The sequence below is a fragment of the Colletotrichum tamarilloi genome (assembly GCF_030869305.1).
Source record: "Colletotrichum tamarilloi strain Tom-12 chromosome Unknown Scaffold_161.1, whole genome shotgun sequence".
Classification (NCBI taxonomy): domain Eukaryota; kingdom Fungi; phylum Ascomycota; class Sordariomycetes; order Glomerellales; family Glomerellaceae; genus Colletotrichum; species Colletotrichum tamarilloi.
In genome coordinates this window covers 14880-39911 of record NW_026849544.1, presented here as the reverse complement: position 1 = coordinate 39911, position 25032 = coordinate 14880, and the positions used below count along the sequence as shown (strand labels likewise).

Here is a 25032-nt window from a genome sequence, read left to right as displayed (position 1 = left end):
TGCTTCTCCCACTGCCAGGGTACTTTGTAGTTTAACCTGATGAAATTAGTTCAAAGTCCCACAACTATGCATTATCTCTTCATGAAGTACTTTTATACAAAATACTGCTACCTACAAGCAACAGCACAATCTACGAAAGAGCTGCTTGAAGACCCTCGAGAATAGCCAGGACACCCTCAGCACCCGGGTCCGGCACCTTGCCCCAAGCAGACTCCTCAACGTAGACCGCCCGACCAAGAGAAGCAGCCATACCCTTAGTAGCCTCAACACCCTTCCTCGCAGCCTCAACCGCATCACTCACGCTCCTCGAGCTCTCCAACGTCCTCACAAACGGCTCCAGCGCATCGATCAGCGTTCTGTCCCCTTGCCTAGCCGGCGTAGCCTGCTGCAGCGTCTCCAGGGCCCCGACGGCAACTTTGGTCCACGCTTGTAAGTCGAGCACGCCCGCGCTAGCCTTGCGCAGCTCCGAGGCCAGCGCCGCGAAGAAGATGCTGTAGATGGCGCCCGAGGTGCCGTCCATGTTGTCTTCGATCACGTTGGTGAGGTCGATGGCCGTGCGGACGGCGTCGTCGCTGACGGAGGATGAGTCGGCGTACTTTTCGACGGCTTTGGCGCCGCGGGCGAGGGTCACGCCGCAGTCGCCGTCGCCTACTTGGGTGTCGTGGGCTGTGATTTGGGGTTCGTCGGCGTTGATTCTCTTCGCGGCCTCGGAGACGACCTTTTTGAAGGTTTCTACGTTGACTGAATGGTTGAAGCAGCTCTGGTCAGCAACTGAGGTTCTTCAAGTGCTATCTTGAGAGTTACTGAAACTTACGTTGCACGCCGCTCTCGGTGGTGTTCTGGGAACCATGTCCTGAGTCGCTGCTCTTAACAAGGCGCTGCTTCACATCTCCGCTGGTCTCATCGCGCGGGGAGTAGGCCCAGCCAATGGCATTCGTGCTGGCGTCGATGTGCTTCAGAATCTCGGGGTTGGCCTTGAGCAGAGTAATGCTGAAGCCGGGTCCGTTCAAACTCGTCATGTAAGTGCCGGAGATGACGCGGGCAAGCTTGATTCCTCGGCCAGCTGCATATTATTAGTATGGCGTTCGAAGATTGTTTAATCGCCTTGTTTCTGACGGCTTTGACTTACTCAGAGCATTTGTGACCTTCGCCGTGATGCCACCAAATTCAAGCGGCGAGACACCACCCAGATTATTGACCAGAAGAACGACGTCCTTGGCGTCAGAAAAGTCGACGTATGCCCTGTCCGAATCATTGGTGTCGAGAAGCTGTGTAAGCATGGAATCAATGAGCTGAGAAAGCTGCGGCCGAGGCTTCAACACCTGACAACCAGGCTCGTTATGAATGCCCATGCCCAACTCAACCTGGTCCTCAGTCGACGCCGCAGCAGCTTTCCGACCCGGGATATGAACATGCTCCAACGACGCGCCAACAGTCACCAAGCCCTCCGTCACCGTCTTGCCCAACTTAACCACATCCGCCAGCGAAGCGCCCGTCTCCTTGTACGCTCCCAAAATCTTGTGCACGAGTACCGTGCCAGCCAACCCGCGTCGCCCGACCTTGCCACTCTTCTTGCGGCCGACGGAGACGTCATCGCCCACAATTAGAACCTCGACAGGCACGCCGAGCTGGGCTTTGGCCTTCTCGGCGGCGAGGTGGAAGTGAAAGACGTCGCCGGTGTAGTTCTTGATGATGAGGAGAACGCCGGCGGGGCCGGCTACGCGGCTGATGCCGGAGAGGATCTGCGCGACGCTGGGAGAGGCGAAGATAGAGCCTGATACGGCGGCCGTGAGCATGCCGTCGCCGACGAAGCCTGCGTGGGCGGGCTCGTGGCCTGCGCCGCCTCCTGAGAGGAGGGAGACGTGTTTTGGGTCATTTTTTGTGAGCCAGAGTGCTGTTGGTCTGAGGTCAGTCCTGCCGCTTGCTCTGTTTCTCAATGCTGGTGGTGACTAGGCGGTGAATAACGTCTCACTCACTCTTCTTTGACTTGTCCAAGGTCAGACCAGAACTTTGCAGCACCAAACTCTCGAGGGCATCTAGAACGAGGTCCTCTGCTTCATCGTAGAAGTGTTTCGACATATTGACACAGGCTTTACGTGAAGGATTATTTCAAAATATCGACATGAATTCGTTTCAATCTTCTTCCAAACATCTAAGAACTATCGTCTTATGGACATCACTCATAATAAGCGTTCCTCTTTACCCCGCCATAGCAAGCACCCTCACCCAGAATCGTCCGACACCCCGCGTCTCCCCCGCATGTTCCTCCCCTTTGCAGTCCTCCTCCGGGTCCCTTCAAGAGCTCAAAGACCATGTAGCTCCCGTCAGTCGGATATACTACAGTCCCGTCACGAAGCACACAATGGAACCATGGAAACGACGGACATCCCACCGGCCGGCAGCCTCTCACCGGAGAAGTGGTCCGTGCATCCCGGGCTGTTTGCCGTTATTGCTTTTCCGTGTCCCCTCACCTTGTGTAAGTGGCTTTTCCGTCCCGGTTGTCTCGGCACGCCCAACTTGTGACCTTGCCGCCGCACTGGCTAGGCCACTGAGATGGAAAGGTAACGGCTGGCTGCGTCTGCGGGTCTTGCCACTATGAGGGGTGGGAAAAGGTACCAGAGTATGGAAGAACGGGAATACGGTCATACGGCAGTAGGGAAAAGAAGGCTGGAATGGAGGGTGCGGTGGGCCATCGAGTCCAGTGGACGGACGGAACTGCTAGAGAAGAGAAACCCGGCCTGTTCGTACATGGATATGGTTGCGGGTGTGATCTGGACGGGACTGGTTTGGATGGATGGATGATTAAGATGATAGGCTTTCCAGATCTTTTCTAAAAGAACATCTTATATCAACGCTCACTGGCGGATGAATTAACCAAGTACTTGTCTTGACAGATGTGAATAATCTTATCAGGCGGTGTACTCGCTCAAAGTCGAGCATCCTTCATTCTTTTTTTCCATACATCTTTGAACACCTGACTTATTGCTTATTCTCATCCATCATAACCGCCCAAATCGTGGCGTCCTCTTCAATATGGCTATCCACACGGAAGGCGTGATTCCGCGGTCAATCCTTACGTCAGAGAAGCCCACTGTAGAGACCGTGGAGACTGTCAAGCCTATTGAGCTCAAGACCGTCACCGACTTGCTTCTGAAGCGCGTGGACGAGGCACCAGATGTCGATGTCTTGGCCTACCCCGCTACGGCGCGCGGCAGAGACGACTATGTCAACTACACAGCCAAGGACCTCGATCGCTTCGCCGATGAAGCTGCGCGCAAGTATGCCCAGGCTGGTCTTCTCCCAGAGGTATGTACTAAAACTCACTGAGGCGCCCCTCTCACCGAGCAACCTCCTAGTCGATGTAGAGGAATACGCAGACTAACAACGACCAGAACCCTTCGTCAAACCAAGCAGAGGTCGTTGCCCTCCTAGCAAACTCAGATATCAACTATGTCGTCTCTATGTTCGCCCTCTCGAGAATGGGCTTCGCCGTGCTCTACCTCTCAACACGTCTCTCTCCAGAGGCCTACGCCAACCTCCTTAAGAAGACAAATTGCAGCAGAATCGTCATCTCGGAGCGGTACAGCGACGTGGCCTCCCAAATCAATGCCGAGTCACCCATCACCACTTTCAACATCCTTGACAAGGCCGACTACGACCTCCCGACTCCCTCGGGCGACCGATTCCCCGTATTCACGCACCCCGACGCCGGCAAGCGCATCTCCTTCATCGTACACTCATCCGGCTCGACAGGTCTGCCCAAGCCAATCTTTCAGACGCACGCGGCGTGCATCTCAAATTACTCCAGCGGCATTCCCTACCGCGCGTTTTTGACCTTGCCGCTTTTCCACAATCATGGAATCTCGACGCTGTTCCGTGCCATTGTCGCCGGTCACAGGATCGCCATCTACAATGCCAACTTGCCACTTTCTGGAACTACGTTGGTCAAGGCCATGAACGCTACAGAGCCCGGCAGCTTGCACTGCGTGCCCTATGCACTGAAGCTTCTCGCGGAGACGGAGGGAGGTATCGAGGCGCTGCAGAGACTCAAGCTTGTGTTGTACGGCGGCAGCAGTTGTCCCGATGACTTGGGTGATCGACTCGTTGAGGCGGGCGTGTATCTCGTCGGACACTATGGGGCGTAAGTTATCTCTACTCCCGGCCAGCTTGAATCTTACTGACTTTGACACAGCACCGAGATGGGCCAGCTCATGACCTCGTTCCGCGAGCCCGGGGACAAGTACTGGAACTACATGCGGCCCTTGGCATCAGCCAAGCCGTGGCTGCGCATGATTCCTATCGCAGGCGACGTCCACGAGTGCGTCGTTCTTGACGGTCTTCCGTCAAAAGTTATGTCCAACTCGGATGACCCGGCTCCCAACTCCTACCGCACCCGTGACACTTTTGTTCCTCATCCCACGATCCTAGACGCCTGGAGGTACCTAGGCCGTCTTGACGACCGTGTAACCCTGGTGAACGGCGAGAAGGTCCTGCCCATCCCCTACGAGAACCACATCCGTGAGCACGAGCTCGTCCAAGAAGTCGTCGTCTTCGGCGTCGACAAGTCTATCCCCGGCCTCGTCATCATCCCCAGCGAGAACGCAAAGGGTCTCTCAAAGCCCGACATTCTCAAGACCCTGAGCCCCGTCATCGAAGAAGCCAACGCCCGAGCCGAGGCCTTTGGCCGCGTCTCGCCAGAGATGATTGAAGTGGTAGACATTGGCACAGAGTACCCCCGCACGGACAAGGGCACCGTCATCCGCGCCGCCTTTTACAAGCAATTCGCAGACCTCATCGAGGACGTCTATAGACGCTTCGAGGCGCCCAAAGACGACGTCACCGGTGGCGAGCTGCTCACCCTCGACCTGCCGCAGCTCCAAGACTACCTCCTCAACCTCTTCAGCTCGACGTTGGGCTTCTCCAAGGTCGAAAAGGACACCGACTTCTTCGAGGCCGGCGTTGACAGTCTCCAGGCCAGTACCGCGCGCGGCCATATCCAGCGCGGCGTCGACCTCGGCGGCAAGACCCTGGGCCAGAACGTCGTCTTCGAGTATCCAAACGTCCTCTCCTTGTCCAAGCACGTCTACGCCCTCCGCACAGGCGAATCTGTAGATGCCGAAGACGAGATCGAGGTGATGAAGAAGCTCATTGCAAAATACTCTGACTTCTCCGAGCGCACGCCGGGCAACATCACCCCAGAAGGTGAGACCGTCGTCCTCACAGGCGCGACGGGCTCCCTCGGCGCACACCTCCTCGCCCAAGTCGTCCGCCAACCCTACGTGAAGGCAGTTTACTGCCTCGCACGCGCCGCCTCCGCCGAAGAAGCCGAATCCCGCGTCCTCGCCTCCCTAACCCCCAAGGGCCTCAGCCTCTCCGAAGCAGACAAGGCGAAAGTGCGCTACCTGCCGACGAACCTCGGCCTTCCTGACCTAGGCCTTCCCGCCGACGCCGCCGCCGAGCTCCGCCGGTCCCTGACGACGGTGATCCACTCGGCCTGGGCCGTCAACTTCAACCTTGGCGTCGCGAGTTTCGAGGCGCAGCACATTCGCGGCGTGCACAACCTGCTCAACTTCTGTCTCAGCACTGAAACGGTCGCGCCCGCAAGGTTGTTCTTCTGCTCATCTATCTCGGCAGCGGCGGGCACGCCTATCCCAGCGAGGGTGAAGGAGACGTACGTTGAGAAACTGGAACACGCGCAGAACATGGGCTATGCCCGGTCCAAGGTCGTTACGGAGCACATCGTCAAGGCTGCGGCGACCAAGACGGGTATGACGGCGAGGGTTCTGAGATTGGGTCAGATTGTGGGCGACTCAGAGGGCGGCGTGTGGAATCAGACGGAGGCTATCCCGTTGATGATTCGCAGCGCAAAGGTCATCAAGGCGCTGCCTGCTCTGGAAGAGGTAAGCTTTTACTCTCACTACATGACGAGAGATCATAAGGAATGAATCAAGTGCTAACCAAGAATCTCCTGCAGACCCCCTCATGGATGCCAGCCGACAAAATGGCCCTCGCCGTCCTCGAACTCGCGCGCCTCACCGGCCCACGCTGCACGTCCTGCGGCGCACCACCCTCCTCTCCCGACGACGCGGACCTAGACCTCGTATATCAGGTCCAGAACCCGCGCCTGTTCCACTGGACCTTCGACTTCCTGCGAGCCCTCCGCGACGCGGGGCTCGAGTTCCAGATCGTCTCGCAGCGCGAGTGGGTGCGCCGCCTCCGCGAGTCCGACCCGGACCCGGAGCAGAACCCAACGTACAAGCTGTTGGGCTTTTTTGAGGACAAGTACGACAACGACAGGCCCGGTCGTCAGGGTCTCGTGTTTGAGACGGAGAGGACGGGCCAGAGGAGCGCTGCTGTCGGGGACGGGTGGGATGTTGTAGGGAGCGGGCTTGTTGAGAGGATGGTGAGGTGGATGGAGACCCAGTGGTGATGTGTAGGGGGTGTTATACCATGTGTGGACTCATTATTGGCGTTTGACATATTGTAACAAGGCTTTTGAATTGTAGTGCTGTTTGTCTGGATATCATGACTATAAGAGAAATTGGAGTTTCTACATTTCGATCAAGTCTGCCCGCAGAGATATTAGCACGATTCTGGTTTTCTATGTCATTACAGATCTTACAATGAGGGGTTAATTGAGGTTGGGCATGGAAATAGTTCGATATTGCAAACTTTACCCCAAGGAGATGTTCAGGAACGCGGCGGCTGGTCGGCAGTCTTGGGAGTTGTGAGCTGTGAATTTTCGAGACCAGCCGGTGAAGCAAGACACCTTCTCATAAGCGCAGCCAGTCACAGTGATCCCCTCTTGCAGGAAGGTCTTGGAACGGATTCCCAGCCATTGCGCGCCACGAAGAGCGGTAAGACGCATGCTACCGTAGGGGACTCGGACATCCGAAAGCCACATCACCAACCTTGAAACATTCAGAGGTCGTCTCCAATTCCCATCTTCTTCTTGACTTTCTCTCTTACGCAGCGTCTTCACCCACAGTAACTATTAGATACCGAAAGATTGAAGGGCCATGCATATACCTAGACTCGTAGCCCTGGGCGCAGTCCTCACGACAGCGGTCAAAGCCTTCACCCCGCTCAATATTACGGCGCTCTCAACCCGGGACGGCTACTCCGTCATCGAATGCTGGCAACTCACCTCCATCCCCGTCGAAGCCCGCGCGGCCCTCAACTACGCCGTCGGCGGCGACCTGACGCGCGCAGAGTGGTCCATCATACAACCCAGGACGACGGTGGGAGAGGCCTGGGCGCCGGCTGTGCAGTGAGTTCTTTTTCTTCTTGCACTGCATGTCTCTCTCTGTGTGTATGTATGGGACGCATTTCCTTGTTCATGAGACGACCGAGCTTCATTCTCATCTCTTTGTTTTTGTTGAGCTACTCTTCGAAATTTGATGGACAAGGAACAAGGAGGACTCGAAAAGTGCGACCTCACGTCAATCTTTTCTCAGTATTGAAAACTCATGACTGACTTGATCCCCGCCAACCTTGTACAGGCTGACAGTCATCCTCAACGGCCTAATCCGCATCACATCGCCAGCACCGCCAAGGAACGCGTCGCAGGCCACGCCGTCACTCTCGCCACCAGGAGGCAGCAGTGGCGACGAGGCATCAACACGTCCGGCGCAGAGGACGGCGTACATTCAGCCAGGCACGGTATCCTCGTCGCTCGTCATCGCGGCGGACTTGAAGAACGCGAGCGTGCACGCGGGACACTTTACCGAGTTCCCCGGCGACGAGCCGACGGTGCTGGTGCAGGTGCCGTTTGCCGGGAACGCGGCGCCGGAGCATGTTGTTCTGGGAGAGGGGCCGTGTGAGAGGGGGAGTTGGGGCGCCGCGATGGGCGGTGGCATCTGACCGATGACCACATGTATCGAAAGAAGGACTTGTCTTTTGCTTGTGATAATGGCGCTCACTCGTGTCGTAGAATACTAACAGTTACTACCTATGACCGTGTATGCAGCTTATGATCCGTCCCGGGGTCTTTTCGGACCAGCGGCACGCCTTCTTGAGACGACTGCCTTAGAGCGGGAGAAGTGAGCGCTATCCCAAGGGACAATGTCATGGCGCGAGGATAGAGGCTCACGTTGGCCGACAATGAGACTGAGACTGGGACAGGTACGCAGAGAATGTGCAGGAAAACGTAATGGCTCAGGAAGCATGATTTTGGCCTGAGCCTAATATTGGGCACACGAGTGAGGCGGCAGGGAAGGGAAGCTCGGATTTGAACTGATTTAGGCTCACGGGTTTTGGGTCCTAGCCTTTGGTGCCTTGGTGCTTTACTTGGATCGCCGCTTGGTCGTGTTCGTGGACCGTGTGAGTGATGCATTAACGATGGCAAAAAAGTCATCCGAATTTCCCAGGTCTACAGACGACGGTGCGGCCGTTCAGTACGTGTGCTCTGTTCACTCGGAATTGTGATCGACTTGGCCATGCCGGGACATCCGCTGTGAGTAAACGAGCGTACGACACGTTGACATGAACTTAGAGATGATCACTTCGGATAAGGAAATTCACCATTTGTGTGCGTCATGTTTTGTCCCTCTATCGGTGTTCGGGGCACTTTGGCAGTTTGACCGCCAGATATGGGATTAATCGATCATAGTGCAAGAGTGATGGCGCGGACAGGTGATTTCGTGAAGGTCTTTTGCCTCGGGGACTGGATACAACGGCACGGCTGAGACAATAGCAATGGCCGAGGTCCCTTTCCGCGTCGCAAAGTTCGAACACAGCAGTCTTGCTCTTGTGCTGCTGTGGTGTGACGGGGACTGACGGCCAGGCCGTGAATCTGTGCGACTGTGCTATTCAGGGTCGACCGTCGAAGACAGAGGGACACAGCGCGAACATTCTCTTTCTTCTCCGTACGTCCAACAGAGAACGCGTGGATGACCGAAGAGCAGACGAAATCACGAAGTGACAGAAATCAAATGCCCAGGCGGCAGCACCAGAACCTCGGGATGTGACAGTTACGTGACACACGCCTCGCAGGCTGTATCCGTAGACTCCGACAATCTCGCAGCACGGCACGCACGGGTGATCTCGTGGCATGTTTGGCGTAGTAGCGCAGAGTCACTGAAGCATTTCCGTAGGGTAACATTGGTGGTCAGCAACCAGAAACGAATTCAGTATTCACAGTATAGCCTGTATAGGGAGATCTCGGCAGTGTACGGGAAAGGGAGGGGCCTAAAATTCCACGATTTGCTCATCTATCCGCACTTTATCCTTCTCTTTCCCGCCCCGCACGAGGAGGATAGGGTGCTGACAGCGATCATCCCGGTAGTGGTCCACGGGCGTGCTCGATGAGGCATGCGGACCCGGCTGAGAGCCTTGGAGGGGTGGGATCGGGAGAGGGAGGGGAAAGATTGATCTCATCGGCGGGGGTCGGATGGGGGTCAGATAGGTCAAGTAGGGCAGACTTCGGACTCTGGAGTTTGCTGGAACAGCAGGGCCAGTTTCTCTGGAATGTGGAAAAAGCAACTCGCAGCGGGAGGCATCTCGGCAGCCTGTGATAATGGCGTCGTCAATGTCTTTGCGGTGCGCTGGTGGCACGCAGCCTTGGCAGCCACACGCTGTTGGTAATAGTTTGAATCGCCAGAACACACAGCAGCAGCACAGTAATTAGTGGCAGGCTCAGCAGCAGGAGGATTCATGACAGCCAGTTGGAAATAAAACGCATGTCTCAAGACGGCAGGGCCAGGCGGCTGCGAAGTTCTGGCTGGCCCAGCCTGGTTCGCGCATGGCCGTTCAAGCCCCGTCCGGCCAGCCCAGTCCCAGTCGCAGTGAGCGTGACCTCGTGGTCTCGAGGATCATTGCCAGTTCTGGGACTGGTGGCTTCGTGGAGGAAGTGACTGAAGTCTGGATGGGTGTGTGTGGTCGATCGTAGGTGGCTGTGGTCCCGCGCTGGCGAACCCGTACGGAATTGGAGGGTCGGACGAAGAACGGAATCCAACGACCTGATTCAGATTGTAGGTTTGGATTTCCTCGTGTGATAATTGGTGCTGACGGGACCGTTTGGAAACTTTGCAGTCGGTTAATAAGGTTGGTCGGCATGGATATAGCTTCAACGTGCGGTGGCTGAGCAAAGCTGCGTGGGTTCACGGAGGACTCATGCGATGCTCTCATTCGCATTATTGAGGCTGGCCTAAAGGCTTCCGTCGCCCTCGTGTGAAGTATCTCTTGTAAGCACTTGGTCTCCAGACAGACGAGGATGAGAGCCTGTCGCATCTCAGGCGCGCGAGATAGACGGCAATCTACCCATCCATCCATCAATCGATAATGAGATGGGATGGATGGATGGATTCATGTACGCGAGAAGCGAATCGCTGCCCACGGGGTCGGGTATGTACGATGACCGCTGGGTGACCTCCTCCTGGGTCGGCACGTCAGGTCGCAGCAGGCGGCATACATTCAGGTTGACGCGGTAGGCGATGATTGGGCTGGTGTGAATCAGGGACGATGCGACGGCGTCCAATCCAAGGGTCAATTGACTCCTGGAGTGGTGTGGTAGCAGAAGCCAAAGATGCGTGTGAGTGATGTGTGAGTGAATGCGTGTGTGAATGGAGGATGAGTCTGACATGTGAAAAGGAGATCAGGGACTGCCTGTCTCACTCTCAACCACTGAAGCTCAGAGCAGAGCTATCAACTGCGCCGCGAATGACAAGGCCGCTGAATCCTGCAACGGAAATAGTACCCCCGTCCAATAATTTGAGCCTTGGGTAACGTGGTGAGGGGCCTCTCATCCGTCAAGAGACGCGCTCTCAGAGTCGAGATCAAGCTGGGAATGAATGATACTTGTGCTAGCTACCGTAGTCTCACACCAGCTTTGCCTCTGCAGCTGCTGCGCGCACTCACTCATGTGACTATTTCCTTGTCATCCCAATGTTCCTCCTCTGTATGGTTCTGAGCAATGGGCATGTTGTTTTGGCTTGTGATACGTGATCCTCGCGATACCACCTCGTCGTCTCGTGAAGGCTACATAGTACCAAAGTAAGAGGTGCTCATATTGCCTTTTACGGAGAGACGCATGATGATGGGGGTGGGTGAAAGACAATCCTCATAATTCATTCGTTCATGCTCACTGGCATCGAACTCACTCGCTTTCATTAAGCATTTAGCATTACAACCTTTTACCAAAGAGACCAGCCCTAATCAAGCCCTCCTTCGCAGGAGATTTCGCAATATTCTGCCCCTCCTTCACGAAAATCCCCAGGAAAGCAGAGCCAGCCCAAAAGGAGGGGTGAAGGCGCAACACAGTGACACACACACACACACAACGTTCGACTCATTCTTCCACTCCGCACACACACCACTTGCTCCGCCAAACTCCATGCCTGGACCTTGCCCGGCGCTCTAGCGACATCGGCGGTTGCGCGGGAAGAATCCCAGTGAGGGGCCGCCGTGGGAACTCTAGACTTTCTTGACATGGGGGAGAACCTTGCCGCCCTGCACGACCAGCCCACAGCGTCTCGCCTTGACTCTCTTTTTCAATCGTTCTTGACCGTGAATGCACGCTCATCCAACCCACTCAAAGCCAAGGGAGAGTCAAAACGTCGTACTTGTCACTGTCAAGAGTGAACGAAGCTAGCGGGTGGACCGAAACGTCAGAAGAAACGAAGCGAGACGTTTTGCTGGTTTGATTAATACAAACAAAACATTCATAGTCGCGCCAACCGAGGACTGACGCCCAGCTTTTTCAGCTCTCGGCTTTTTCATTGTTCAGTAACAGCGTTCCTCAAAGAAAAAGAGCCGAAGCTCATGCCGGCCAGGAGTGCCTCGTTCTCAGGTAGAGAAAGGGTACGGTATGCTCACTGACATGACTTGACGAGATTCAAGGGCCGCCATCCCGTTCCCGCCCGTCAATTCACGCAGCAAAGTGAAGCTAGAGAAGCAGCGCCGCCGTCCTACTGTTCTAGTCGCCGCGACTTAAACTCTCGGGCTGCTCTCCGGCCGTCTTAAGCTCCCAGGTCGTCTCTTCAATAGTGTGAAAGAGCTAGCCCTCATTCCATCTCCACGAGCCGTCGAACAGCGCATCAAAGGTGGAGTGATATCAACACCACGTCGCCGGGCCATCCTCGTCTCGAAATGGAGGCTTTTCCGTCAGGCCTTTGAATGCCCTCTTTCAATCACACAAACAAACACGCGTTCAGCACACACTCTTTCAGTGACTACAGTTCTCATCTCATCTTCAGTTACTCACTTTTCTCGTATCTTTCATTTCCCCTCAATCTCATCATATCGATTCTCGACTCTGCCCATCTCATCCCACACGCGTCCACTCGTGCGTCACCGCTACTCCGACTGGGAGAGGCTTGGGAGGATTTAAGCCCCCTCCTCGGAAGTTGTCGAGCTTTTCCTGCAACAACATCAGCGCTTTACGCAATTCAGGCCCTACAACCCTTCTCCTGTGCCAGGGACCCATTCCGCGATCCGCCGCCTCGCATGTGCAGTCTCTCACTTGCACGCAACCACGCGCATGAAGCCCATCATAGGTACATAGCAAAACAGACAATAATTGCAGGCCAACTCTATGGTCCTGAGCTGTTCCTCTTACGGATGAAGGCCGAGTACGGTCTAGAAAAGGGTACCTACACTACACACTACACGAACCATGACACACAACACACCAGGCGCCCCTCTCAGCCTCTCTTAGTCTTCTCTCCTTTCACCCAAAAAGAACATTAGCTGCATGAACAGAGAGGCGCCGCAACGCAACTTGAGACGACAACGTGAAAGATCAACGCGAATCCTCTATCCGTAAAGCGCAACGCCTCCCGCCAGCAGCGGGCGAGAGGGCAAAATTCACTACCACCTGCATGCTGGAAGTGGATATCCTGTGCCTCTGCAAGTCTCTTGTGTTACTGTTTTGCTTCCCAAGTGCCCACCCACTGTGACTCGCCTCCCCCATCTTTATCATCTCCACCGTGTTGCGTCAAGAGGCCTGGAGGGCAACACAACGCCCAGAGGTTCTAGACTCAACTCGACTCCAGTCCGTCGCCGGTGGCTCGCCTTTAACGCTGCTTCTTCTAAACCGTCCAAGTTAGCACTTAGGTACCGCTCTCTCATCTCATCCCAAAGATGCGGTTTTTATCGCTGGGATTATCTCTTAGCGTGTAGCGCATCGCCGGGCGACTACATCATCGTCTCAAGTTTCGAAACTCTGCGACACGAAAGGCCCTTTTCCCTTTTCCTTTCCTGTCCTTTGGCCTCTGCCCCTCCCCCTCTTCTCTGTAGTTGGCGTACAGGCTTCTACCCTCCTCGGTTTTCTCCCGCTCTCTTGTCAAAGGACAAACCTGCGTCTGAAGAAAAGGTCGATCGGGACCTGGTGCCGGTAAAAACTGTGCAAAGGCGCTGCAGACTCGAACTTCTTCGGCCGCTGTTCACTTCTAATTCCCGATATATCACCGCGCCACTTTATTTCTGCTCATTCATCTTCGATCCGTGTTTCCCTGCCCAGTTTGCTCACGCAACTTGTCTCTTACACTTGTGTGGTCTTGAGACATGCATATTGAGACAGCCTTGGGACCTCGGAATCTAGAACTTGGAGCTTCTTGACATCGGCGGCTTGTCGTCTCATCAACAAGTTACAACCGCCCTTCGCCCACCTGGCCACCTGCTGCACCTGCAGCCTGTCTACTACCCCCCTCCCGTCCCGCAGCAGCACACGACTTCGGACTTCACCCCCCCCCCCCCCTCCTCGTCTGATCTTCTGGCCGCCGGCTTGCCCTGCTGCTCTTCAGACCGTTCAGTAAGGACTCAGTAGTGTCCCGTACGCGGTCTCTGCATTACCTCCCTCTCATTCTCTCTGCTCCGTTGATCCCAGTACGGCTACTTGTCGCCCTATAAACCCTCCCAGCCATCTACAAGAATTACATCCCTCACCCCTTCAACCCGTCTCCGCTGCCAGGCCCAGCACACATTTTCCGACCTTGACAAGACGGGAAAGACATTGGCATTGTTCAATCGTCGCAGTGGGCTTCCCGCATAAACCAACTCTTAACAACAAGCACCACCCCTTACCCACCGACGCCAACGAGAAAGACAAAAACGCCAATCCGTACCGGGGGATAACCTCGCAGCTCATCCCGGCAGGCATAGCAGCAGCCACATCATCCACCCACGCATAAACGGCGATCAACCCAACCAAACAACTCCAAGCTTCTTTCTCGAGGCGGTGTCTGTACCTACATATTTCCATCCCGCGCCCTCCCTCCACCGTCTGTCTCTCTCCGGACGACCCCCCTTCTGCCGTCACCCCACGCTGCAAAGTCCTGGCGGGCAATGAAGAAGAAAGAATATCAACAACAGTCTCATTATCAGAAGCAAGACTGAGAAGAGAGAGAGGGCTTTGGTCAAACCAGCAGCTGCCAACGCCGCCCGCCTCCATACACTCCATCGATCGATACATCTCACATCCCCCTCCATTCCTCAGCAAGACATCCCAGGTCCCAGCTGCAGCACCACGAGACCCCATCGGCGCCTCACCGCAACATCCTGACCCAATCACGGCCCTCTAGCCCGCCCACGACGACAACTCCCCCTGCCACCCTCGACCGGGGTCTATCAAACCCAGCAGCACCAGGACCTCACGATCACCACACAAAATAGGCCCTGTACCCGTTCTCGATTCGCAATAGTTGCATCGTCCACTTCTGGCCCTGTAAGGACCTGCATCTCCCGCCTTTCAAAACAACAACACTTCCCTTCTCCTCCTGTACTGCGTAACCAAAAAGGGCCACGAACAGGGGGCTTTCCACGAGACGAACTGTCGAACCAGTACGCCAACGAGTCCACTCCGACACTTTTGTCGTCAGATCAACAGGAACCTAGAAACGGGGGACCCTCATCGGAGGGGTCTAGGTTTTTTTCTCTCCTTTCGTTTATTGACCGCAACTTCACACACAATCGAACGCTCCGTTCAAATCTCGTACCTCATCTCCGCCTTTTTCTCTCATCATCTCGTCAACTGGGGTTTATTTAATACAATAAACATCCTCCCCTCCCCCTTCCCCAGTGTCCCTGGGAGGCCTTTCCGCAAGCGAGATTCATCCCCTCGACTCGACGTCTTTACCTTCGCAGCTTGAAGCTTGGTTCCTAAAAGCTCGCTGGTCGGCATCGCGTTTCTTCCAACTCGTCACAGAAGTACAATAAGCGCAACCACCTTCGCTATCGCATCTCTTCGTTCGCCTGTGCTCGATCAAGTGAGGAGGGAAATCATCCAATGGCTTCATGACGAGGAATTCACTTTCTATCGTTCCGAGTTCTATTATACAAAAACATCATATACACCTTTAGTCACAAAGCATTTTCAAACACCGCCTGAAGCTTGCGTGAGAGAATATCTACCCGTTGGACTCTTCTCACCGGCCAAACGCACAAACGCACAACAACACATTCCCAAATCGATAAAGACAACAAAAACCACAAAACATGTCTCGCCTCTCACCCTTCCCCTCCAACATGACCTTCCGGACTGAGTCCCGCGCCAGCGTCGCCGCCTCCGACACGACGTACTACACCTGCGCCTACCAAAGCTTCCACGACGTAGAGCTTTACGCCCCGAGCTCCCCGCCCTCAAAGACCCCCGTCCCCGCCCCGACCTCGGCCCCGATCCGAGCCCCGGCGCCGGCCCCTTCACACTACCACCACTTCCCGTCACCGCACCCGCAACACCACAAGGACAAGGAACCCGAACCCGCCGAGATGCGCCGTCAAGACTCGGGCTACGAGTCCCTGCCCCCGCGGTCCTCCTTCTCCAACCCCCGTCGCACATCAACGGCCTCATCCTCCCAGTCCTCCTCCACGGCCGCCGCTGTCCCCCGCTCCCGTGGTCGTCCGACAGTGCGCCGCGCAGCAAAGACGAGCCCGTACCCGGCGACAACGGCACGTACTAGCGGAAGCAGTCTCTACCACCCCCAACAACGCCCACACGCCCAGCCGCAGGCAACCTTCTTCCATTTCCCGGCGCATCCAACAGACGTCGAACTCGCCGCCCGTCGGCCCTCGCGCCGCGGCGACGATCTCGAGCTCGACCAGCGCCAGCTCCTCCTCTCCTCGCCCGGTAGTCACTCCCACCCCCAGCAGCATCAGCGGGACAGCCAAGAATGCACGGAGCTCGCGCCCCCGCTGCCGCCGCAGGCAACGCACTACTGGACCAGCGACCGCACGCGGAGGCTTGAGTACGCCGCCATCGACGCCGCAAGGACGGGCGTTAAGGGGTGGATGAAGAGGCATCTTGTTCCGGACTGCTTTGTGCCCAAGGAGAAGCACGTTGCGTTCGACGACGACACGGGTAGTGTGCGGCGGTACAGGCTCGAACTTGATGAGGACATGCCGTGCGAGAAGGGGTGTGGTGGGCGGAAGAGGGGTTGGTTTGGGTGGACTCGCTCCAAGACGGCTTGAGTCTCCTTTACCTTCACACGCTTCTTGCTTGATTTTTACGTCGTTTTCCTTTTGGTCCTTGATGCTGGTGTTGATTGTCTGGGGTTTTGATTTCGGAATCATGGATTGGAAAGGGGATGGGAATTGCATTGGCATCATTGAGTCGGCGCGGCATTTGCACAAGCGGCTGGGCAAGGCTGCATTGGCGTTTTATACCCAGCATTTGGTATCGTTGGATTCTTCGTCATACTGTTGTTTTCGTCTTTTCTTTATCGCATAATCTTGTTTTTAATGTTTTATTGTTCTGGTTGTTGAGATTCTCTTGGAAACGGGGGATGAAGACACGGAGAGAGTTGAAGTTTGAGTATCAGAATGGCATAGCGACACATAGATGATAGACGACGACACGAGACTTGGAAGATTGGAGAGAAGCGAGTCAGAGAAACAAATGTCTTTTTTGAGGGCTACAGTTACTCGTATACAGACTGATAGTTATTTACACATGTAGTCTCCAAGAGATTCAATTACATATCCACATACACGCCTACATCATATTTTACATGCCTTCTTTGACAATGTCATTGGCCGTGACCTTCATCAATCATACTTGCCCGTGGACAAGTGAGGCTCTTTTCATCTGATATTCCCATTAAACTGCCATCTGATGTTGTGGCAGATAGTGTCAACATCTTCCAGCCTACTGCAACACCACTGAATCTCTGCATACACCGCTAGTCTCCAAGACCCATTTGCAAAAAGCCTACATGAGCCTATCTGTCTGCACACTCGAAAAGCCTGGTGTCCTCCCGCCCGTCCGGAGCCGGAACACATTAGGCGGACCGGACCGGACAAGCCGCCATTCCGGGCGAAAGAAGCGGTGAAGAATTGAGTTATCACGACCCGCTTTGGGGGCTTCGCTAGGAATCTTGCGGCTCTTCCCCGGGGACGGGGGTCAGTATTAACAGGGGCTAGCCGAGATTCATTCCAGTCCTTTCTTGCTTAAACGGTGACTCCGGTGATGACCGGAGCCGACTAGCTAGGGGTCCTGTAGGCATGGCATCCGACTTCTGGCCTGAGAATGCAGAGGCTGGCGGTGTTGCTGATACACGTTAAGCGTGAGGCTGAAGTCAACCACCTCTTGTCTCCCGTCGATCTTCGATAGTGTCACATTAAGTTGCTATCTACTGGTCTCTCTCTCGTCGGCCTACACATCAACGACTTCACCGCCTATCCCAGCCACATCGGTCCCGTCAGAAAGCATCGCAGCCGCGAACCCAATCCTCCTCGCGCGGACACACAAGGACTACTGAAACTTCCGATCTCATCCCGAGATTCGACCCTCAAACTCAAGATAGCCTCACCTCGCGGCCTTGACGCACTCAATCACGGCAAGGTGCCGCCACGGTCCCTGACCCGTAGACACGCTCTTGATCGCGAGGCCCGCCCTCCCGAGAATGTCGGTCCAGCACTCGAGCGATCTTTGCTTGCCGCCAAAGGTGAGCATCATGAAGTCGAGCATCGTGGAGGTGTAGTGCGGCGGGTTCCCCATCACGTCCTCCTGGATTAGGAGCCGGCTGTCCTCCGCCATGGCTTCGGCGATGATGCGGAGCATGTTGACACCCAGCTCGTCGCCGTAGTTGTGTAGACACCGGCGGATCCAGTAGGTCAAGGCACCTTGAAGTCATGACACGGTCAGCTACCACAGACTCCTTGCGATGTAAAGGCAAGTGCATCTGGCTTCACCAAGCGGTGAACCAGCGAAATTTCGAGAAGATATCATCTCACCTTTAACAGGCTGCTCCTTGTGGAAATCAATAACCTGCTTCTGCACCAACCTCATATCCTCATCATCAAGCTTCCTCACAGCCTCCACCACTTCAGCACGATCCTGCAACACACACCTCTCCAACGGAAGCCCAGGGTTCTCGCGATGAATCGCCTTGATAGACTGACCCCGTCCCGCACCGACATCGACAAAGAGTGGCCGGTCGCTTGCGTTCTCACGAGCGTACTCGACAACCCACCCAAAGTCGTAGATGCCCGAAATGGGCATCTTCTCTTCGATAGGACCCATGGCGCGCAGGAACCGCTGCATCCGCGGCGGGTCGTGCTGCAGCATCTCGTACCAGCCGTACTCTGGCACGCCGTACGCGTACGTGCCGGGGACGTTGTTAAGAGTCTGTGGTTCTTTGCGGCCGTACTTTTCGAAGTAGGCTGGCATGTGGACGTACGGTACCAGGCCGTTTTCCCATCTGTGCTACGGCGTTAGTGAGGGATTCGCGAGGTGGTGATGGCGCTTGAGGAGGCAGGGGGAGAACAGACGCCATGCCGACAATTTGTCCCGCTGGGTGACCGTCGATGTAGATGCGAGAGCGCTTTGTGTGCGCGACGGAGTCGTCGCCGACTTGTTGTAGGATGCCCATTGAAGTTAACACACCACCAGTCCGTCCTGAACAAGTGTTACCAGAATATTCCCAATAGCTTCAATGGATTGGCCCTGAGGCAGTGCATTTCAAACTCACGTATCAGCGATACATCGGCGTCGACCTTCTTGGCCAGTTCACCGTACGAGATACTGCCTTCGGATGGGATGTGATCATAAACCTTCCATTCCCAAAAGAGCCGGTTCGCGCCCAGCTGCGCGACCTGCGCCGTGGCATCGAACCACTCATCGCCGGGATCTTTGACGGCGTTGATGAGCTTATTCGCCGCATCGATGATGCGCCGCCGTTGGCCCTTGTCCAAGTCACCCCCGGACGGTCCGGGACTCGTCACGAAGCTCTGGAGGGCCGCGTTGACTTCTTCCGTCGCTGCCGCGGCCTCCTCCCGGATCTGAGCGCCAATGTCGCTTGTCATTTTCGGTGTGGGACCCCGAAGCAAACAAAGTTCTACCGGGTCGCTGAGCGGCGCGGAATTTGCACGGCCGTGTTACACGGAGAATGTGATTACGTTCCCTTTCCGAACGAAGTTATGTGGATTCTGCTGCAGGTTTGCAGATCAACGGTGTGATTGCATGGGAAGCAAGTTGACTACGCCGCACGGGAAACCGGGCACACGGGATTTGACAGGCGTCGCGTTGTTGGAGAATGTACGAGTACGGAATGTGGGTGAGATGGGATGATGAACTGTGCCGTCCAGTAACAAGTCAAGCGCACATAAAGTTTCAGCAATGGATGTTGAGATCGGAGAGGGGAGCAATGACTTGAGGGGAGAGGAAAAAGCGCGCAAAAAAAGAACCTTTGGTCCGCATTTCCCTCCTGATGCGCCTCAAGTTCCCAAGCTCCCAAGCTTCTCCTCACTCGATGCGGTGATGCTACGTCCAGGGATGGACGGTAGCTGGATGCGGCAGCTCGGTGTGGTGTCTCAACCCACGTCGGTGATAACGTTCCGCGGTCGTCTAGTCCTACATGTTTCTGCATGAATTGGGGACACATTCCTCGAAGGATCGGAGGGGTTTCAACCGGCTAGCCAATGGCGCAAACGCAGCTACTGTCAAGCTAAAGCAGCACAACCAGTCGAGCCACAAGAATTGAGTGAAAGAGGAGGGGGGCCACAGACGTGGACTGACGGTCCGGCGGCTGGAGGACCTCGACTTTCAGAAGAGGAGGGGGGGGAGGAGAAAGAAGGACCGCGTGCTTGAAAGAAACCCGGCCAAACAAGACGGAGAAACAGAGACATCTCGGAGCGCCACTGAATGACGGCAGAGCGTTCAGCTCTCTCACAGACACAATCGAGGAGTCTGCCGTGTCCAGCTATTCTGCTCATGGCCCACGCTCCGGGAATAGTCTGGTGAGAAAAGGAATCGGCCTCTGTACTAACACTTCTAGACCGTGGCGCCGGTCTCCTACCAAACCCGGCTAAAGTTGTTCAGGACGCAGCTTGATAGGTCTGTTGAGCAAAGAGGATGGCGCAGGGGCATTGAAGTCGACTGAGCCGACATGCCACTTTGGTACGCAGACACACTTCAGAAGCCCAGACGTTTCCTTTTCGTCGAGCTGCTGCTGATGTGCCGCTGATAGACAAGAACAAAAGGTCCGAAGCCGTAGGGTAAGGAATGTAGAAAAAAGAAACAAACGAACCCCGAAACTCCGGTCTCAACGGCTTTCATTGTGGGCTTTTCCTGTCTTCCACTTTCTTCTTTTTCTTCGCCAGATGGTCATTCGACTTTGCTCATACCAGACTGGCTCGGTCCACGTTATTCCCCCCTAACCACTCTGCCTTTCTCCTACGTACGGGGTGCCGCTCCTAAGGAACCGTTTAAGGTTTCTGACAGAAAGACACTTATGTTCCTGGACCTGGTCAAAGACCCCAGCACGCGCTCCCCCTCTCCGTCTCATTCTTACGTTCGCGAATCTCCAGTTCAACGTCCAGTTTGGGCACATCCTGGCCAGACACACGAGCCCTCACTTGAGAACCCCAGGCGACGTCGATCGGAGACGGCGGTATCAATCGCTCCTCGGTGACAGAGTCGAGCAGGAACCGCGGGAAGGGAAACGGGACAGAATAAGCCGCTCGTACGTCTTCTTCTCGAGCCTGGTCTGAGCCAGCATCGCACAAGTCATGGCGGACACCACCACAGCAAGGGCAGAAGCCGACCAGCCCGAAAAGTCACCCTCCCCCCCTCTGCCTCAATCGGGACACCGCTCGCGATCAGGATCGGGCGGACGGCAGACACCACCACAGCAGGACTTTGAAGCGGAGAACGTGGTCGAGGCCGACACGGAAGATGACGGCGCGTCGTCGCGGGCGGGGGACGAGGTATGGGACGAAGGGTTCGACGGCAGCAGCATCGGCAACCACTCGGCCTCGACGTCGCTATCCAACAGCGTGCGCGACTACGTCTTTGAGAACACCCGGCGGTATCACAAGTACATGGAGGGCCGGTACCTGATGCCCAACGACGAGCCGGAGCAGGAGCGCGAGGATATGAAGCATGCCATGTGCGTCAATGTCATGGATGGAAAGCTTCATTGCGCGCCGTTGGAGAATCCGCAAAAGATTATTGATATTGGTACGGGGACGGGGATCTGGGCTATTGATAGTGAGTTCCCTTTTCGCATGATCGTCTGCTTTTAAGTATGCTATTTTGATAGCGTCTTCATGATAGACATGATGGCATCTAGACGATTAGTCTGGACAACCCTTCACCAGACGACATTCTTGAATGCCCAAATGACCTTGAGCAAGTACTGACACCATCTCAAGTGGGCGATGAGTACCCAGAAGCAGACATATCCGGCATCGACCTGAGCCCAATCCAACCAACCTGGGTACCCCCCAACGTCCGCTTCGTCGTCGACGATGCAGAGGCAGAATGGGTCTGGCCACCATCCTCCCTCGACTTCGTGCACGCGCGGCACATGTGCATGGCCGTCAAGAACTGGCCGCGCATGCTCTCCCAAGCTTTCACCGCGCTGAAGCCGGGTGGCTGGGTCGAGCTGCAGGAGTTGCGGTTCGTCCTGCAGTGCGACGACGGAACGATGCCCGGGCCCGAGGAGTACGGCTACGGCAAGTTTGTGGACCTCTGCATGTCCGGGTTCCGGAGCTTCGGCATCAACCCGCTGGCGATGGAGAGGAACTCGGAGATGCTCCGCGAGAGTGGGTTTGAGAATGTTGTTGAAAAGGTGTGGAAGGTGCCCATCGGGACGTGGCCGCGGGACCAGAAGCTCAAGACGATTGGGTTGTATAACCGCAGCATGCTCATTGATGCGCTTCAGGCCGTGAGCATGGCGCCGTTGACAAGGGGGCTCAAATGGAGTCCTGCTGAGGTGGAGGTGTTTTTGATTGATGTGCGGAAGAGCCTGATGAATGTGTCGATACACTCGTACCTGACGTTCCATGTGGTGTTCGGGCAGAAGCCTTATGATGGCTACTAGATATGAGAGGGATTTGGCGTTTGCTGGTACAGGAGTTTGGCAGTGGTTGCACCAAGGTTGAACGGAGTTGGGAGGAAGATTTCTCAGCCATCAACTTAGGTTTCATTCGATTTCGTCAGGGCCACGATGTCCGTGAACTATCAGCACCGAGTGCCACAGATACCTCATTACATGACAAGCCACCATTCTCCTATGCCCTTCGTGGTGGACCAAGACAGTACGATCAAGCAGGCCGTCTATATAGGGTAGGTACCTAAAGTCTCAAGGAGTTGCTGGCTGAGGGTACTAGATGTTCCCCTCAACTACTTCAGAAGTACTCCCAGTACGATCTGAGATCTCCCGTTAATCTACACATCAATCATAGCATCAGCGACAACAGGTCGATGATCTGATATATACACGCCATCGTCAAAATGATTCGGCAGAACCGCATGAGTCAAGAAGTCCATCCCTCTGACCGTCGGATCGCGCACAAACAAGTGGTCAAGAAAAGTATCATCCGACGTGTCATCCGTGAACGCAGTGTACGTCTTCGAGTATCCCACCCTCCTAGACTCAGGAACTACATCCCGAACATCGTGCAAGTTCTCATCCGCGATCAAAATCTGATACGCCGCATTATCCGGCTCGATGTTCAAGTCGCCGCCCAGAAACACCGGCACAGCCCCCTCTGTCGAGTTCTCCCACTCCTTCGCCAAGCTGACCAAGAGCTCTGCACTATGTTCCCTTGCAACCTGACCCACGTGGTCAAAGTGCGTGCACATATACACCAGCGGCAGTCCACTCTCTACATGCTGGAACGACGCGACGGTGACGATGCGCGGGAGCGCGGCGTCCCAGCCCTTGGACCCGGGGACATCAGGTGTTTCGCTCAACCAGTACGTCCGGTTCTCCGTGAGAGTCCAAGTGCCCGGCCGATAGTAGATTGGCGAAAACTCCCCGGCAGCGACGCCGTCATCACGGCCGACGCCGACGTGGGACCAGGCTTGGCCCAGGTCTTGGGCGATGTCGAGGAGTTGTTCTTCGACAACTTCTTGCATGCAGACAAGTGATTCGGGCCGGGCTGCGGTCTCGTAGTTGAGCTGAGAGAAGAGGTGAGGTCTGCGGGCGGACCAAGGTGCTTCGTTGGTTCCTGGGTCTGGGGTGGCCCAACGGATGTTGTAGGTTATGAAGCGTAGAGCGAGGTCGGATGATTGGCAACTGACCAGGCTCGCTCCAAATAACAACGTTGTGACCAGGTAAGACTTCATTGCTGCTTGAAAGGAAGTACGCCTTAGACTCGTTTTACATGTGGCACGGCAGTACAAAATGAATGGAACCAGAACAGCATTTATGACTAGAATCTTTGGTCTGAAGGCTTCCGGAACCTTTACTCTTCGAAACACACATGTTGAATACGATCGGGTGAGGGGAAGCACACTGAGAATCCGGATGGCACGCTCGCAGCTGCAAGTCGTCGTCACATCGTTATTTCAACAAGTCTATTTCTTGACCTTCCGCTTCAGGTTACCGTTAGGCCGGCAATGTTTACCCACGTTTCTCTAATCGACGGCGGGCTCCGGGTTCACGTGGGATCCCAGTGGCCGCTCATTCGCCGAGAAAGTGGATACCATCCGGCCAAGGAGGGGTCGACGCCGGGTCGGAGGCCTTCTCAAGGTGATGGGGCAGCACGGCATCGGGCTTCCCCCCCTCGGAGCCCGCTTCTAGTCTATCGGCTTACTGATGAACTTAACAATCATCACTAGAAGGAGCTCTTGAGCCTCAAAAAAGTCGCTCGAAAAGCTCCATGCCATCATCCCTTCTTAGCTTCTTCGAAGCTTACCCGGTTGAGGCATAGATCGCTGCGCTTGTCTGTTTGGCACTGAGGCTCTGGGCCTCGAACTTGTCTTTTCAAGGTTCATGGGATTATGAGAATGGATATCTCGCTCGCCAGCCAAGACACTCGATCCCAATCTTGCGCCTCAGCAAATTGCCAGAGCTCCTGAATTTCGACCAGCACCGAAACTCTCTTTTTGCCAAGATTTGCCCCAGGTGCTATCCCTAAGGGGGTTCACCGCTCAACACATAACAGTTTCAACGATATTTCAACTCCTCTTGAGTCTTATCAGATCATGTCCGCGGGCTGGAAATGGCATTTTGCCCGAATAGTACTTTCCCTGTACTCAAGCTTCACCGTTATCCTGCATTCTTACCGCAGTACCTATAGGTGGCAGTGAGAATCGACACAGGTTCACACCCACGAGCAACTTCTCTTCTTGGCTCGGCTATCGGATCTGCCCTGTCTCGCACTGACATAAAAGCCGGATATTCCACTTTGTGCGTAAATCCTCAATAATACGAGCCACGAGGTTCTCCTCCTCGTCCACCCACATTCCCGATCCATTATTGGGGGCTGGGCCGCAGGGCAGGTGTTCCTTCGTTGGAAGCTGGGCTCCATCCAGTTCATTTATGCATTGATGCTGAAGAGGCCAGAGCGCCGTTCAGGGGCAGAGCTTCTTGCAGGGACAGGGTTCAAACACGTGTGCTGACAGCCACTATGTTCATGATGCCCGGTGGGATCTTTTCTGCCCATTTACTTTTTGTCACCCATGTGGAGTTTCTGCTGTCAAAGAAGCGGAACAGAGGCTAAAACAAGAGGGTTTTTGGGTCATCATTGGCTAGTGGGAGGATTTCTGCTGCAGTTATTTTGGCCACTGCCTTGGTTTTTGATTAATTTCCGTTGACAAAACGCGCACGTCAGGTTGGAGTAAGGTTGCATCCCAAGTGGATATTC

At 55.3% G+C, this 25032-nt stretch overlaps 10 protein-coding genes across 10 annotated transcripts; 5 read left to right on the top strand and 5 right to left on the bottom strand.

The window, feature by feature from the left end:
* Nucleotides 1-130: 130 nt before the first annotated feature.
* On the bottom strand, nt 131-2079 carry CTAM01_15415 (dihydroxyacetone kinase; the record flags this gene model as incomplete). The annotated part of the gene is made up of 4 exons (XM_060531412.1): nt 131-741; nt 815-1063; nt 1130-1894; nt 1977-2079. The coding sequence occupies 4 exons, from the start codon at nt 2077-2079 to the stop codon at nt 131-133; spliced, it is 1728 nt and encodes a 575-aa protein (XP_060374014.1).
* A 954-nt stretch (nt 2080-3033) lies between these two features.
* Nucleotides 3034-6430, top strand: CTAM01_15414 (male sterility protein; the record flags this gene model as incomplete). The annotated part of the gene is made up of 4 exons (XM_060531411.1): nt 3034-3306; nt 3393-4141; nt 4193-5900; nt 5975-6430. The coding sequence occupies 4 exons, from the start codon at nt 3034-3036 to the stop codon at nt 6428-6430; spliced, it is 3186 nt and encodes a 1061-aa protein (XP_060374013.1).
* Nucleotides 6431-7019: 589 nt separating this feature from the next.
* CTAM01_15413 (uncharacterized protein) lies at nt 7020-7863 on the top strand (the record flags this gene model as incomplete). The annotated part of the gene is made up of 2 exons (XM_060531410.1): nt 7020-7270; nt 7503-7863. 2 exons carry the CDS (start codon nt 7020-7022, stop codon nt 7861-7863), a joined length of 612 nt encoding a protein of 203 aa, XP_060374012.1.
* Nucleotides 7864-8811: 948 nt separating this feature from the next.
* Nucleotides 8812-9054, bottom strand: CTAM01_15412 (uncharacterized protein; the record flags this gene model as incomplete). The annotated part of the gene is made up of 1 exon (XM_060531409.1): nt 8812-9054. The coding sequence occupies one exon, from the start codon at nt 9052-9054 to the stop codon at nt 8812-8814; it is 243 nt and encodes an 80-aa protein (XP_060374011.1).
* Nucleotides 9055-9407: 353 nt separating this feature from the next.
* Nucleotides 9408-9656, bottom strand: CTAM01_15411 (uncharacterized protein; the record flags this gene model as incomplete). Its single annotated transcript, XM_060531408.1, has 1 exon — nt 9408-9656. One exon carries the CDS (start codon nt 9654-9656, stop codon nt 9408-9410), a length of 249 nt encoding a protein of 82 aa, XP_060374010.1.
* A 1256-nt stretch (nt 9657-10912) lies between these two features.
* On the top strand, nt 10913-11262 carry CTAM01_15410 (uncharacterized protein; the record flags this gene model as incomplete). Its single annotated transcript, XM_060531407.1, has 2 exons — nt 10913-10984; nt 11173-11262. 2 exons carry the CDS (start codon nt 10913-10915, stop codon nt 11260-11262), a joined length of 162 nt encoding a protein of 53 aa, XP_060374009.1.
* A 4170-nt stretch (nt 11263-15432) lies between these two features.
* CTAM01_15409 (uncharacterized protein) lies at nt 15433-16404 on the top strand (the record flags this gene model as incomplete). Its single annotated transcript, XM_060531406.1, has 1 exon — nt 15433-16404. One exon carries the CDS (start codon nt 15433-15435, stop codon nt 16402-16404), a length of 972 nt encoding a protein of 323 aa, XP_060374008.1.
* A 1336-nt stretch (nt 16405-17740) lies between these two features.
* On the bottom strand, nt 17741-19239 carry CTAM01_15408 (O-methyltransferase; the record flags this gene model as incomplete). Its single annotated transcript, XM_060531405.1, has 4 exons — nt 17741-18057; nt 18169-18635; nt 18706-18832; nt 18906-19239. 4 exons carry the CDS (start codon nt 19237-19239, stop codon nt 17741-17743), a joined length of 1245 nt encoding a protein of 414 aa, XP_060374007.1.
* Nucleotides 19240-20943: 1704 nt separating this feature from the next.
* Nucleotides 20944-22259, top strand: CTAM01_15407 (methyltransferase domain-containing protein; the record flags this gene model as incomplete). Its single annotated transcript, XM_060531404.1, has 2 exons — nt 20944-21424; nt 21589-22259. The coding sequence occupies 2 exons, from the start codon at nt 20944-20946 to the stop codon at nt 22257-22259; spliced, it is 1152 nt and encodes a 383-aa protein (XP_060374006.1).
* A 347-nt stretch (nt 22260-22606) lies between these two features.
* CTAM01_15406 (endonuclease/Exonuclease/phosphatase) lies at nt 22607-23509 on the bottom strand (the record flags this gene model as incomplete). The annotated part of the gene is made up of 1 exon (XM_060531403.1): nt 22607-23509. One exon carries the CDS (start codon nt 23507-23509, stop codon nt 22607-22609), a length of 903 nt encoding a protein of 300 aa, XP_060374005.1.
* Between the last annotated feature and the right edge of the window lie 1523 nt (nt 23510-25032).